Consider the following 13,870-nt stretch of genomic DNA (forward strand, 5'->3'; position numbering starts at 1 on the left):
TTAAGTAGATATTTCGATGTTGACTTAAATTGTGATTGCAATGTGCTTCGCGATATCGGAGGAAATTGACATTTTTACATCAGCATTCTCATTTTCATTTGACACAAATTTTGGCTTTAACAAATTATAATAATTGATTAATTGTTCAGCCCTAGTATTTCATGTTGTGTAAAGGCTACTCACTGTCTGGGACAATATACAAACAGTAAGTCCCAGAAAGACATTAATGTATTGATATCCTGAAGTATTTGTGTATTTGTCACAAGACATACTGAAAAATTAAACAACAATATCACATGTTTTAGCCCTACTGTATACCCCCATGTAAATATAACTGCTAATATCTGTAATATTAGAGACCGCCTCCCCTGTACGCATGCGCAGGTTGACTCAGTCGTAACAACAAGCTATCGGATGTTATGGACACTACACTGACATTTAAATTCTTCGGATAGCTTAGCGTCACATGAACAAAGGCGTACGAACATTTCACTGTCCTAACAATCACGTCATAATCTCGTCTCTGCTTCCTCGCCATGCCGGTAAGTCGTCAGGCCTGACCTGGCATTTTTTGTTTTCTCTGGAAATGGGTTCCTCCCTTCCTCCGACCTCACTGATGTGATGCTAACCGGGTTAGCCTACCAGCTGCCGCTGCGACATGATTTAGAAGGAAATTTAACACTTTTGTTCACAGCGCCGGGTTTTTTTTTCAGTCACCACAAACCGTGAAGTATGACGTACAAACCACGTTGACTTATGAAGGAAAACTTGATTGCCAATTAGCTACGAGGGTAGTTGACCGTACAAACGAAAGCGTTCGCCTGCCTAGCAACCCAGTAAAAAGCACAGCTGACGAAACACGTTGGATATCTCCTCAAAACGTAGTGATTTTTATTAGTTATTATTCATCTAAGCTTGCACATGTTTGTTTGCAGAATCTTAACTAATGCTGCTCATTGCTCTAATAATTCATATTTTCGTCCCCATGTCGGTGTAACAGTTTCCAGGTTCATGAAATGATAAAACAATACATTATATTCGTGATAAAAAGCCCTCACAAGGGTTGACCGTAGAACATACAGCTCTAGTTATTCATTTTAATTCAGTCATCCCAGGACCTCATCCAGGGCCAGCCCTATGCATTTTGGTGCCCTGGGCGAGATTGGGATTTGGTGCCCGACACACAAACACATTTTTCAGTAACTCCTCAGACAACTAAAGTTATTTTTATTTATTATTGAAACTAACACAGCAATAAACAAGTCATAAAACACAATCTAGTAAGGTCGCCAACAGTGAAGTTTAGAAGTATGGAAACTACAAAAAAGATAAAAAATACTCCCATTACTAACACCATATAGATAAAAATAAATATAGAGGCAAATGTTTATTTGCTTATAAACATGCTTTGTGGTCATTTGGTGCCCCTTCCAGTAGATGGCGCCCTAGGCCGACTATGACCTCATCATTTTACATTACATTATTACATTACATTACATTACATTACATTATTACATTACTTTTTTTTACATTAAAAGATACAGTGTGTAACATACATAAGAAAGTATTGTCAGAAATTAAATATACCACTCTGAAGTATGTTTATAGAAGACTAGAATAGCTTTATAACTAAAAAATATTTTGGTTTTCACTGATTTAGAATAAACCACAGATAAGCCTTTTGCATTTTGAAGTGAACTCAAACAAAGAAAATCATCATCTCCACTCACATAAACCCAGTGAATAAATCAAACCATAAACAATGCAGATGGAAGACGTGACATAGATAGTGGGAGAGTTAAAAAGTGGACAGTCGTGAAAGAGTGATTACATCATTTATGGTACAGTATACAAAAGCCAGAGGTCCCTGACATGCTTAGAAAAAGAAGGGTGTGTGAAGGAGTCCTCCCTTTTTTGCAATCTGTGATCTCAATGTCAATGATTGTTACACACAAAATCTTAAACCACCCGTGTGCAAGAATTATTCACATATCTCTGTGGTCTCACCGATAAATGTCAATCATTCTTATATGCTGGTCCCTGAAGATTGTTTTTTTTTCATTTTAAAATGTTCGCTTAATTTTTTTATGGGTGAACGCATATGTTACAACATTTCATCATAACATCTGTTTGTAAAATAAATAGTGATTGTCCATAAAATAAGTTCACGTTTTTTCCATAATATGCAAGCTTTTAGAAAAGGTTCATGGGAACATCAGATGGAGGTATAGTACAATGTAGATAATCTTTTAAAAAAACCTTTTATAAAAACCTTATTTTTACAATAATATAATGAATTGCATTATTTCGGTTTGAATAATTATGACATGACATCCTCACATCACCCCATACCTAGTTTTATCTATTTAATATTTACTTAAGACACTGCAGTGCAGTATAATACAGACTGGAGAGACAGCTCACTGTGGTTCCATGAATGTTTATTTCAGATAAGCAATTTTGTGTATTAAAAACCTTAGACAAACCCATATAGGTCAACCTGTAATTATAACTACATATAAGCTTACATTTTCCTTTTTCAGAGCAATAAGCTTGAGAAACCTGAGGTCAGTGATAATGTCAAGGTGGTGGTGAGATGTCGTCCCTTCAACCAGAAGGAGAAGATGATGGGCCACAAACAGGCCGTCTCTGTTGACGAGATCCGTGGGACCATTACAGTCAACAAGCTGGAGACTCCTCATGAACCTCCCAAGACCTTCACCTTTGATACTGTGTTTGGACCAGAGAGCAAGCAGCTGGATGTGTACAATCTCACAGCCCGCCCCATCGTCAACTCAGTATTAGAAGGATACAATGGTACTGATCTTTTGTCACACTTTCTTTTTTGTTTTTGTTCAAAAACCATTTGCTGTAAAATCAGAATCCTAAGTGTAATGCCTGCATCATCTAGTACAGACACTCAAACAGGCAGCACATAGCCTAGAGATGGTATATAAAACAATGACAACATTGATGATCGCCATCTCCCACATCTAGTGATATCTTCCTTGACTCAGCCTTCATCTCCGGAAAATGACTTACTTACTTTTTGAGTTTTGCTGCTTACAAACAGTCAAGTGCGGCCAAAAACATGAACTCCATGGCAGAGATAATAATTCATTATCAATATTGCAGAAGGTCATTCTATATCATCATAATACATTGCAAAATCACACTTTCAGATCAAAATCAATACATATAAGTTTATACCAAACTCAGTCTTAAATAACCTGATATTGATTGTGTTACCTAACTGAATTGAACATTGTTACCCTTGATAACCGTTTTAGTCATATCATAGCCTCCTTTCCCATCTAATCTTGTTGTCATTCCAGACTTTTCATTGTTTGCTGTAATTACATAAGAAGTATATTATATATATTGTATATTTATTTTAATCTTTCCATATTCCATATGACACAGACTGTGTGAGTTTACACTCTGTTGTTCATTCCAGGCACCATTTTTGCATATGGGCAAACTGGAACAGGTAAAACATTCACCATGGAGGGTGTGAGAGCAGTGCCAGAACTCAGAGGGATTATCCCAAATTCCTTTGCTCATATTTTTGGTCACATTGCCAAGGCAGAGGGTGATACCAGGTAAGAGAGAACCCAATCAGCAAACAAAATGTCACCTATATATCTATAAAGCCACCCCCTCAGTACAGCTGACAATAAGAATGCCAAAAAAAATGAAAGTTTGGGCGGTAGAGTTCACATTTGTAACCTAGACACTCTGCCGCAAACACTCAGCATAGTTTTGCACACATGCAACTGTTTCATCTCAGTGTACTGTTATGAAGATTCATTCAATAAAGGTGACTATTTCCTTTACTGCCCTTCAAAGCAACGACATCTGGTTAAAACAGCCGTTATTTACACTCATCTAAAAGCACTTGGACATCACTCATGATGGCAGAGTTAGTTAGCAAGTGTGATTTTACACAAGTGGGGGATCACATGTGTTTTCTAAAGGTACAAAGTATTTGGCCTAAGTTTCAGTGACACTGATGAAAGTTTTACTTCACCCCTGAAAAGACTGTTTGTTTGTTTGTTTGTTTTATTTTAGAGCAACATTTTCCTGAATATATTGCTTATGTGCATGTTTTAAAGGGCTTTATTCTCATAACCTTTTTGTTCACATTTGACTTTCACAGATTTTTGGTTCGTGTTTCATACCTTGAGATTTACAACGAGGAAGTGCGGGACTTGTTGGGCAAGGATCAGTTGCAGAGGCTTGAGGTAAAAAGATATTTATAGTTTAGGCCAGAACATTGAGTTCCATTATTTACAATAAAGCGGTAATAATAATGGAGGAAAGGTTTTCTTTCCCTTTCTTTCCATAGTTAAACATTCAGTTTTTAATTACAGGTGAAAGAGCGACCAGATGTCGGTGTATATATCAAAGACCTGTCTGGTTATGTAGTGAACAATGCTGATGATATGGACCGGATTATGACACTGGGACACAAAAACCGTAAGTATGATGTTGTGAAGCAGGATAGGACAATGTTTTTAGATTTTGAATCTCGTTGTCTTCATGCAAAAATGAAATGAAATGAACTTTTGAAATAGTATGAAATGAAATTTCATTTAGTTGTGTTTTTTTTACGATGTTCAGGCTCTGTAGGTGCCACAAACATGAATGAACACAGCTCCCGTTCTCATGCTATCTTCACCATCACTATCGAGTGCAGTGAGAAGGGTATGGATGGAAACCAGCATGTTCGCATGGGAAAACTTCATCTGGTTGACCTAGCAGTATGTATCTGGGCAGAAATGTATACAGAAGAATAAACCACTTCAAGTAAAATGACAACAGAGTAATGTCACAAATATTTTGCGGAAAATTCATCTAACCACCACCAATAATCTCCCACTCGTTGTCCACAGGGTTCAGAGAGGCAGGGCAAGACTGGAGCCACAGGTCAGCGTTTAAAGGAAGCGACAAAGATCAATCTCTCTCTCTCCACTCTGGGTAATGTCATCTCTGCCCTGGTGGATGGCAAGAGCACGCATGTGCCCTACAGGAACTCCAAACTCACCCGTCTTCTACAGGATTCACTCGGAGGAAACTCAAAGACCATGATGGTACAGTGAAAAGTTGAACCTGTTCCAGAAATATGTATCGGGGTTAGAGAAAATGACCACATATCATTGTCCATACAAACTGTACATAATCAATGCTGACATTACAGTTTTCGCCTCACATTTTTCTCCTCCCTAGTGTGCAAATATAGGCCCTGCAGACTATAACTACGATGAGACCATCAGTACCCTGCGTTACGCCAATAGGGCTAAAAACATCAAGAACAAAGCCAGGATCAATGAGGATCCTAAGGATGCCCTGCTGCGCCAGTTTCAGAAGGAGATTGAGGAGCTGAAGAAGAAACTAGAAGAGGGTAATGATCTTGGCAGTTATAATTGTATGCTGTTTTTGGTGGTTTTGCTTTAAACATCACAAGCTTTCAATCTTTCCCTTTTGATCAACAACAATTTTTTTTGTGTGTTTTTGAATGTTGCCCCTCAGTTCTGCATTAATCTGTGTCATTCAGCTACATGGAGGGAAACTTTTCTTTAAAAAAAAAAAAATGTTTTTTGTAGGTGAAGAGATCTCTGGTTCAGAGGGCAGCGGATCAGAAGAGATGGATGAAGGTGAAGATGAAGGAGGGGAGGCAGGAGAGGGTCGCAGGAGAAGAAGAGGTAAATATATATGATGAGTGCACAAATGTAAGTTCCTAGAGTGTACAGAACTATGACTACATATCAATGCAATATTATGTCTGCCAGGAGTGTTCATTTATACAGCTTTTTAATATCAGGTTTGGGATTTTGATGGGTTAAACGTCTATATCAAATCAAATCAAATCACTTTTATTGTCATTAAGCTGTACATACAACAAGTAGTGCAACAAAAAGAGAGATATTTAAATACACATTTACACACATTTACACTTCCCTAAGACGTTAAGCAGCAATTGTCAGTGTAGAGATCAATGTAAATGATAGCAGCAGCCTGTTAAATTGCATTACGGTTAACATTGCAGTAATATATATATATATATATATATATATATATATATATATATATATATATATATATATATATATATATATATATATATATATATATATATATATATCTAATCTAGCCCGCCCTATTTTTTGTGTTACATTATGACTCAGCAATAAATACCTTTCTAGATATTTATCAAGCAGAAGTCAGTTTTAGGTTAGTGATTCATTCATCTTTCTTCTGTATAAACATTGCACTTATTTAGGAGTTCCCCTTGTGTTCACACTTTTATTTCTATTACAATGAATTTGGTTTACATATGTGACGCCAAAGTTCCTGTGAGCTTCATATTCCAGGAAGGTTGATACTGGTCACTCTCCACTATAGTATTAGGTAATTCTGCTATTCTACCATATGCATGTAAGCCCCCAGTAACCGAGTGATTTTTTTTTTTTCACTATTTCACTATTTCACACAAAGTGCATATTTTTGCTTTAAGCTACACAACCTATCTCTCACTGATTGTGTTGTGGTGGGCACGTCCGCTTCCTCTCCAGACAGTGAGGAGAGCAGCAGCAGCAGCAGCTACTGCTCCTCAACACTAGAGAAAGAATGTCCTTTTGTCGCAGTCAAGTAGCAACTGGTCCTGACGCCACCCATAGGAATGTGAACTCCTGTTTTGAAGCCTTGAGATTCATGATTTGGCTCAAGCGTCCTGCACCTGCAACCAGGCCCTAATGGTCTTAACTAGTGATTGAGACCATTAACTCTTCAGGAAAATGTTGACATATGTTATAAATCAAGTGGGAAGTAAGCTCATTAACCAAAGACTTCCATTTAAACAGACTTATTTGTGCAATTGTGGAGTCGCCCCCCCTAGTGCCTATAGTCTGACCATTGGATATCACACAAATATTTACACACTGGACCCTTGACATGCCATGTTTTTTACTTGTTCAAAAAGATGCATATTTCACATTATGATTATTATTACTTTTATTAACCCTGAGAAGGTTGTGCATTTTACACAGAGGAAGTCATATGATCTCTGTATTGTGTCAAGTGTATGATTGAGATTGGCCTCTCTTAATCTACTCTACCTTCCAAAAGATTACCATCATTTTATGTACATTCTACCATTTCACATTACCTAAATTACTAGATTTTGGGCGTCATAGGCCTCATAACTTCATATCAGCCTCAGCTTTCACCTCTGCCATACATAATTACTTCACCCCACAGAGTGTGTTTCTGCACTTGTTGTTCCTGATTTGTCCACTGGGTGTCAAACTACTGTCCCGTTTGTCTATCTGTCTGTGTTTCCGCACCTGCCAATATGACCATATTTGTGTGAAAGGGATGAAGTCTTGTATTCAGGCTGTTTCATTATTTATGTCAAGTGATTCATTTTTGTTTCCTGCCACATGACATGACATTTTCACTTTTTAAGTTTCACTTTTTCAGTGTGCCCTCTCTTCTTTCACTCCTTTTCTCATATGCAGTGTTCCATCTGTAGGGTCTTAAGACTGTCAATATTTCTCTGTAATGTGTTGCTCTTTGTCTGTGTCTCTCTTTTTCTCTCCTTCCGGTGCAAATGCGGCCCATGTGACATGCTAAACACCTCTTAATTCAAGAAGAAAGAGGTTGGTGAGATGGTCATACTGTCCAGGGGCAGTGTGCCCATTAACTGTCCAAATGGATGTATCTTAGTAGCAATGTCACTAATTCTGACTAATGTGATAATCCAAATTTCAGTTCATATTTCACTTATATGGCTTACACTAACAAGCAAGTCATAACTTAATGTAGCTGGATCTCACTGACACTTACTGTTAGGACCCAGGTTCCACCAAAATCTCATAAATGTAATTTATGTAATGTAAATGAATTAACTAAACTGCACAGATACTAAAAAATACTAACCCTGAAGTGCAATGTTGAAGAAATTAATCTGTATTTAACCTATTCTGAGATGTGGTTAATTTGAGAAGACACAGATAATATAATCCACAAGGTAAATACAATTAAGGACACTATGGTTTTCTGTGTGTCTCTTTAAAGGCAGGAAGAAGGTCTCTCCAGACAAGATGGTGGAAATGCAGGCAAAGATTGAAGAGGAAAGAAAAGCTTTGGAGGCCAAGTTAGACATGGAGGAGGAGGAGAGGAACAAGGCAAGAGCAGAGCTGGAGAAGAGGGAGAAGGACCTGCTTAAAGCCCAGTGAGTCAATGAAAAGAACAATATTCATTAGCATTTGTTGTCTGTACAGTATGGCAGATGAAATAACACCTCTCTAATCCCTTAGGCAGGAACATCAGCTCCTCCAGGAGAAACTGTCAGCCTTAGAGAAGAAGGTGATCGTGGGTGGGGTGGACCTCTTGGCCAAAGCTGAGGAGCAGGAGAAGCTTTTGCAAGAGTCTAACAATGAACTTGAAGAGCGTCGCAGGAGAGCAGAGCAGCTGCGGAAGGAGCTGGAGGAGAAAGAAGTAAGGACAGATAACAGTAACTTATGTTGTGTGGTACTGTAACATCAGAATATTATTGCAATACCCTGCCTTTTAAAAATGGCCTTATTTCCTATGAGTTGACACATTTCCAGTGTATAACCTTCAGCTAAGTTTAGCCTACAAACAGCAATCGCAATCCTCTACTTGTTTTCTAGCCAGCTATGTAATTATAATTAGAATATTTAGGCTTGCATCATGTCAAAGAGACATGATCTTCTTTGACTTCACCCACACATCCGTATGACATCTTTCTTTTACAACACTTCCATGTGGTGCTTAGGGTAACAGGATATGAGAACAGAACCCACAATATTGGTTTGAGTTTCATTATTGTGGCTGGGAAATAACCACATTCATGCTCTCTTGCTCTCCTTCCGTTCACTTTCTTCATGTGCATGTGCAATTAATGTTAGGATCAATGTTTCAAGTGAGCCAAACATCAGGATTTGAAATCTGTTCCTTGCATGTATGAAAATGATAGACAATAGTTTCCTGGAGCTTCTTTCTGCATAATCATCACTGATCCCTCTCCTCCTTAAAATAGCAAGAACGCCTGGACATAGAAGAGAAATACACCAGTCTGCAGGAAGAGGCTCAAGGAAAGACCAAGAAACTGAAGAAAGTGTGGACCATGCTGATGGCTGCCAAATCTGAAGTAAGCATAACAAAAGAGTAACATAGAGAGTGGTCAGTTAAAAGCCCAGGTGGTGGGGCAGCAGAGTTCTGTGTAGATATGTAACAGTTGTCTGTAACATATTCTAAATTCAATCTGTTTTTCGGTTAGATGGCAGATCTACAGCAAGAGCATCACAGGGAGATTGAAGGCCTCCTGGAGAATATCCGTCAGCTGAGCCGAGAGCTCCGACTCCAGATGCTCATTATCGACAACTTTATTCCCCAGGATTACCAGGTGTGTGTTTGTGTGTGTGTGTGTGTCCCTACTGCTCTGTTAACCATGTCTAACATCTGTGCACACAAAGCAGAAGCATAACATTCAAAAGCTGACTGACTTTTTGACCTGTTGACCATGGGAGAAACGCAGTAATTATGATTGAACCACTCTTAAGTAATATAAATGAAGTGATCCATTATAATATGCCTATAATAATGTCTTATAAAGAGCTTGGATTGTACATCCTTTATGGTCTGATTAACCTCTGTGAACCTGGAAGAAATGTCTAAAGTAATGTAGACCAACTGAGACTGACATGTGTAATGTGACCCTGTGTCACAGGTATTCAAGTTGTCTTTTCTCACCGCATACAAAAGAAAACACATTTACTCTTATTGGGTGTTTTTTCCTGTATTTTTGTCTGTCTTTAACAAGCATTAAACATTTGTCAGTCACACTGCCCGACGAAACAAGTGTGCAACATGAGAGCGACACTTCTTTCCGTCCATTTCTGCTGCTTTACCTGTTTGAAATTGTTGAACATGACCTACAGTCAGGCATTTGAAGCAAACAGCTGTGCTTGTACCACTCATTGCCTGTATGTGGTGAGATGTGGTAGCTCCTTTTTTCCTGCAGGCGGCAACTTAGACTTCCACTTCCTTTTATTGTCATTGCACAGAAACCACAGCAGTGAAAACTGGCAACGAAATTTTGTTGCTTGGCAAGCGGAGAAAAACCAACACATAGCATTGAATTTTGAGGTAGACTATTGTGTACTATGACTAAGAAAAAAGTGTGTACGTATATAAGTGTGTATGTATATAAATATATATAAATGTAGTGCAAAAAAACAGGAAAGAAATCTGTAAGCAAACAGATTGTTTGCTTAAGTGTGTATGTATATAAATATATATAAAGTAGTGCAAAAAACAAACAATATGAAAAGAAAAAAAAAAAAACCCTAGCGCATCTTTATATACCTGCGGACACTGAACAGCTCTGCACCTGGATGTGCTTTGCTCAGTTTTTATATTTTGTCATGTTTTTGTGTGTAGGAGATGATTGAGAATTACGTGCACTGGAATGAAGACATTGGAGAATGGCAGCTGGTGAGCTCACTGATAACTCGCCATTTTAATGATCATCAGTCTGAATGTGTAAGATGGCTTATGAACATTTTGTCATTAATGTTTTTCAGAAATGTGTGGCATACACTGGCAATAATATGCGAAAACAGACTCCCGCCCCAGACAAAAAAGAAAAAGATGTAAGTTTTTTTGTTAAGGCCGATGTTTTCTTTCTCCACTTTCTCCTTTACAAAGAATTGTTGACATTTCTCATCTACTGTATCTTTCAGCCATTTGAGGTGGATCTGTCCCATGTGTATCTGGCCTACACAGAGGAAAGCATGCGACAGTCACTGATGAAACTAGAAAGGCCAAGGACCTCCAAAAGTAGCAAGAGTGGCCGACCCAAGACTGGGCGAAGGTAATCTACTTTGCCTAAAATGCCACATCCTGCTGAACATTACTGATGCACCAGTCCACCATGTAGTTTCTCACACTGCAGTCATTGTGTATTTTTAATTGTTATTCTCATTATGCTGCTGTCTCAAAGTGGTTTCAAATCAAATTTAAATTTGTCTCTGACCCTTGTTTTTTTAATTCACTTTACCTTTTTAATATCAGCCCTTTATTTGATTTCTTCACTCAATGGTACTTGGAAAGAGTAATGGGAGCATGCCTGGAAAACTAAGACATGATCCTGGGGTGATTCACAGTTCATAGTCTTGGCCAGCATTTATGCAAAGTGTAGCTCCTTGCCATTTTCGTTTGTTTTCCACCTATACTTCAGTTAAGTCCACTTAGCCTGGATTACGACATGAGCTTGAACACAGCAGCCTCTTCAGCTCCAGTTAAACATGTTAGTTTTTGGCACTGTGAGCGACTGGGATCGTGAGAAATTGCATTTTGTTCAGAAATGTAAGTGAAACGCTGACAGTACAGATTGAATTGAAGTGGATTAAAATGACTTTCCACTGGCCAAAAAAAAAACCCAGCAACCTGCTAACATCTGGTTATTGTCTGCAATAGGAATGTATAGGCAACCTTCAGTCCAAGGTCAAATTACCCTGCAATATGTGCAATAAAACATTTTAAATTTTGTGTAAAATGGGCGTTAAGCTGTTTAGACTGTTTATTTCATTTTCTGCCCCATTGCACATTTTCTATGTGTGTATATAATATATGCATGGAACATTATCTTGATATTCTCTTCTGAGAAATCAGAAACTTGACACCTCTCAGAAATTGTTGATAATATCTTGCACTCATCCCCACACAGGAAAAGATCTGCAAAGCCAGAAGCTGTGATCGAATCCCTTTTGCAGTGAAGGCGACGGAAGGGACAGCAGTCATCGGAACTATCATATAACCTTATGAAAAGAAGTCAGTCAAGTATATAAAAGTCACTGTCGAACATAATTTAAAATGTTATCTGAATGCACCGTATAGCTGATTAGGTTTTGTTGATGGTTCGTTCACGATAGGTTTAAGAGATTCATAGTGCAGTGTAAGACCACCAACATTTTTTAATGTTGCCTTGGTTCACACCAAGTGACATCATCCTTGACTTAAAACGAGCAGAGGAATTTCGTTTCACTCGCAACATTTATCATTTTAGTTAAATTAGAATGCAGCGACAAAATTGACAGAATGCTGAAAATAGAATTGTGCACGTGACTGCTGAGTTCAAGTCTTATGTCATGAATGCTGCACAGATGAAGTTTTCACATGTATCCGTTTCACTGCCTTCTGAAGAAATACCGATTCATATTAAATGGCCCATAACTGGATTGATATAAGTGTGCACTTGCACTTAAAAAACAAAATGAAAATAATTTATCCTTTTGAGCACAAGCCATAGCCTTAGTGTTGCTTTCCACTGACTAAATATGCCATTTTTGTGGGGAAATGAAAGTAAAGTGTGGGAGCATCAAGAAGAGCTACTATGTAACTGAAAGGTGTGCTGTATAATTTTAGGTTTGTGCTATTTCAAGATCGAAGCAAGTCACTTTTTTTTTATTTTCAGTATTCCAAAAATTCTGTTTTATTGAGAGTACTGTATGTCAAACACTTTAGTATGAGGCTTTGGTGGAGATAATTCGATGTTATGTTCTGTGTGTCGGAGGCAAACTGACTTTTATTTTGGACCATACTGTGTGTCAAATGTTTACATGCACCCTAGATATTTTATTTATTAAATTATTTTACATGTCTGTTCCCATCTTCATCTGTCTGTGTTAAGTTATTGATACTCTCTGAAATCCTGTCTGAAAACTCTGTGTATGTCGCAGAAAACACATTCTGCCAAACGCCTACAGCAGCTGAGAGGGGCTGACAACTCCATTTGTCGCCCTCCATTTAAGTGCTTCTGCTTCTGTAAAGCCAGACAGTTGAAAATAAAATATGAAAAATAAAACTGCTTAGTGTTATAACTGATTATAAATGATCATCATTCATATCTCATACTATGTGTCGGGCCCTTGAATTCAGTGGAATTAGTCTTGGGGAGTTCTTGAATGTAATGTTCAAGATGTGGGAGGAAAGTTTTTTGACAGAAATTTCTGTGATTGAGGCCATTATTGTCACATAACAGCCATAAGGAGATTTGTTAATTGCTATTTTTTGGAGAAACTATAAACTCGATAAGTAATTGGTGTTGTCAAAAGCTGTAAATGGTTTACTGAACATTTACACTGGAATGATTTGGATACATCGCTGACAAATAAAAGACTTAAATCAGGCATGATGTGGAAAAAACTATTATGACAACAAACTGATTTCATATAATAATTTATTTGTGCATACAAATATTGTTACAAAAACATGCAAGAAAATAAATATCACATTTTCTAATAAATAACAATAACTTAAATGATATGGTCACTCCCAAAAGTTAATGTGATCCTGAGGTGTGATCCTTAGGTGGATGTGGAATGGGCCCGTGAAATGAGCATGAGATGATGTCTTCCAGAAATCTCATTAGTTGAGATTGATGTTTTTCCAGGGCACAGTTAACGAACCCATACTGAAAATGAAAACATCAAAAACTTAATTTCATGTGAACAGAAATCTACTTGAATACAGAACTCAAGTGACAGAGAGAATATTGATTTTTTTAATAACAAATGTCAGCAAAGAGTCACAAAGTTCTGCTTTACCGCGTTGTTGTATCTATGAATGAGACGTTTCAGTTTTTCCATCTCGTTTAAATTTGCAGTATCCAGTGTTTCCCAAGCCAAACAGAAGAACTTGGTCTGTATGGAGAAAAGTTGCAGTTAGTGATGCTGTCCAGCTAGTAGACAGGTGTGAATAATGAATAGATTCAAAGTTCTCACAGAGTGTAAAAATCACTATGCATACGTATCAGTAATAATAAAAGGTTGCATACATA

At 37.7% G+C, this 13,870-nt stretch overlaps 1 protein-coding gene across 3 annotated transcripts; it reads left to right on the forward strand.

Annotated features, from left to right (window-relative positions):
- Nucleotides 1-365: 365 nt before the first annotated feature.
- Nucleotides 366-12,895, forward strand: kif3a (kinesin family member 3A). Of its 3 annotated transcripts, none has more exons than XM_044039783.1 (18): nt 366-542; nt 2,544-2,817; nt 3,458-3,602; nt 4,160-4,244; nt 4,374-4,479; nt 4,624-4,763; nt 4,896-5,093; nt 5,230-5,404; nt 5,607-5,705; nt 7,653-7,661; nt 8,080-8,236; nt 8,322-8,502; nt 9,068-9,178; nt 9,308-9,433; nt 10,471-10,524; nt 10,614-10,682; nt 10,773-10,903; nt 11,759-12,895. In XM_044039783.1, exons 1-18 carry the CDS (start codon nt 537-539, stop codon nt 11,805-11,807), a joined length of 2,115 nt encoding a protein of 704 aa, XP_043895718.1. In that variant the 5' UTR covers nt 366-536; the 3' UTR covers nt 11,808-12,895. The 3 variants fall into 3 exon arrangements, with proteins under 3 accessions (XP_043895718.1, XP_043895719.1, XP_043895720.1); XM_044039784.1 differs by having other exon boundaries at nt 7,656-7,661; XM_044039785.1 differs by lacking the exon at nt 7,653-7,661.
- The last annotated feature ends 975 nt before the right edge of the window (nt 12,896-13,870 follow it).

Source organism: Solea senegalensis, linkage group LG12 (genome assembly GCF_019176455.1).
Source record: "Solea senegalensis isolate Sse05_10M linkage group LG12, IFAPA_SoseM_1, whole genome shotgun sequence".
NCBI lineage: Eukaryota > Metazoa > Chordata > Actinopteri > Pleuronectiformes > Soleidae > Solea > Solea senegalensis.

Coding starts and splice junctions, on each gene's coding strand:
- kif3a (XM_044039783.1), top strand. Junction 4,245..4,373: donor ATCAGTTGCAGAGGCTTGAG/GTAAAAAGATAT, acceptor TTTTAATTACAG/GTGAAAGAGCGACCAGATGT. Junction 9,179..9,307: donor TGATGGCTGCCAAATCTGAA/GTAAGCATAACA, acceptor TTTTTCGGTTAG/ATGGCAGATCTACAGCAAGA.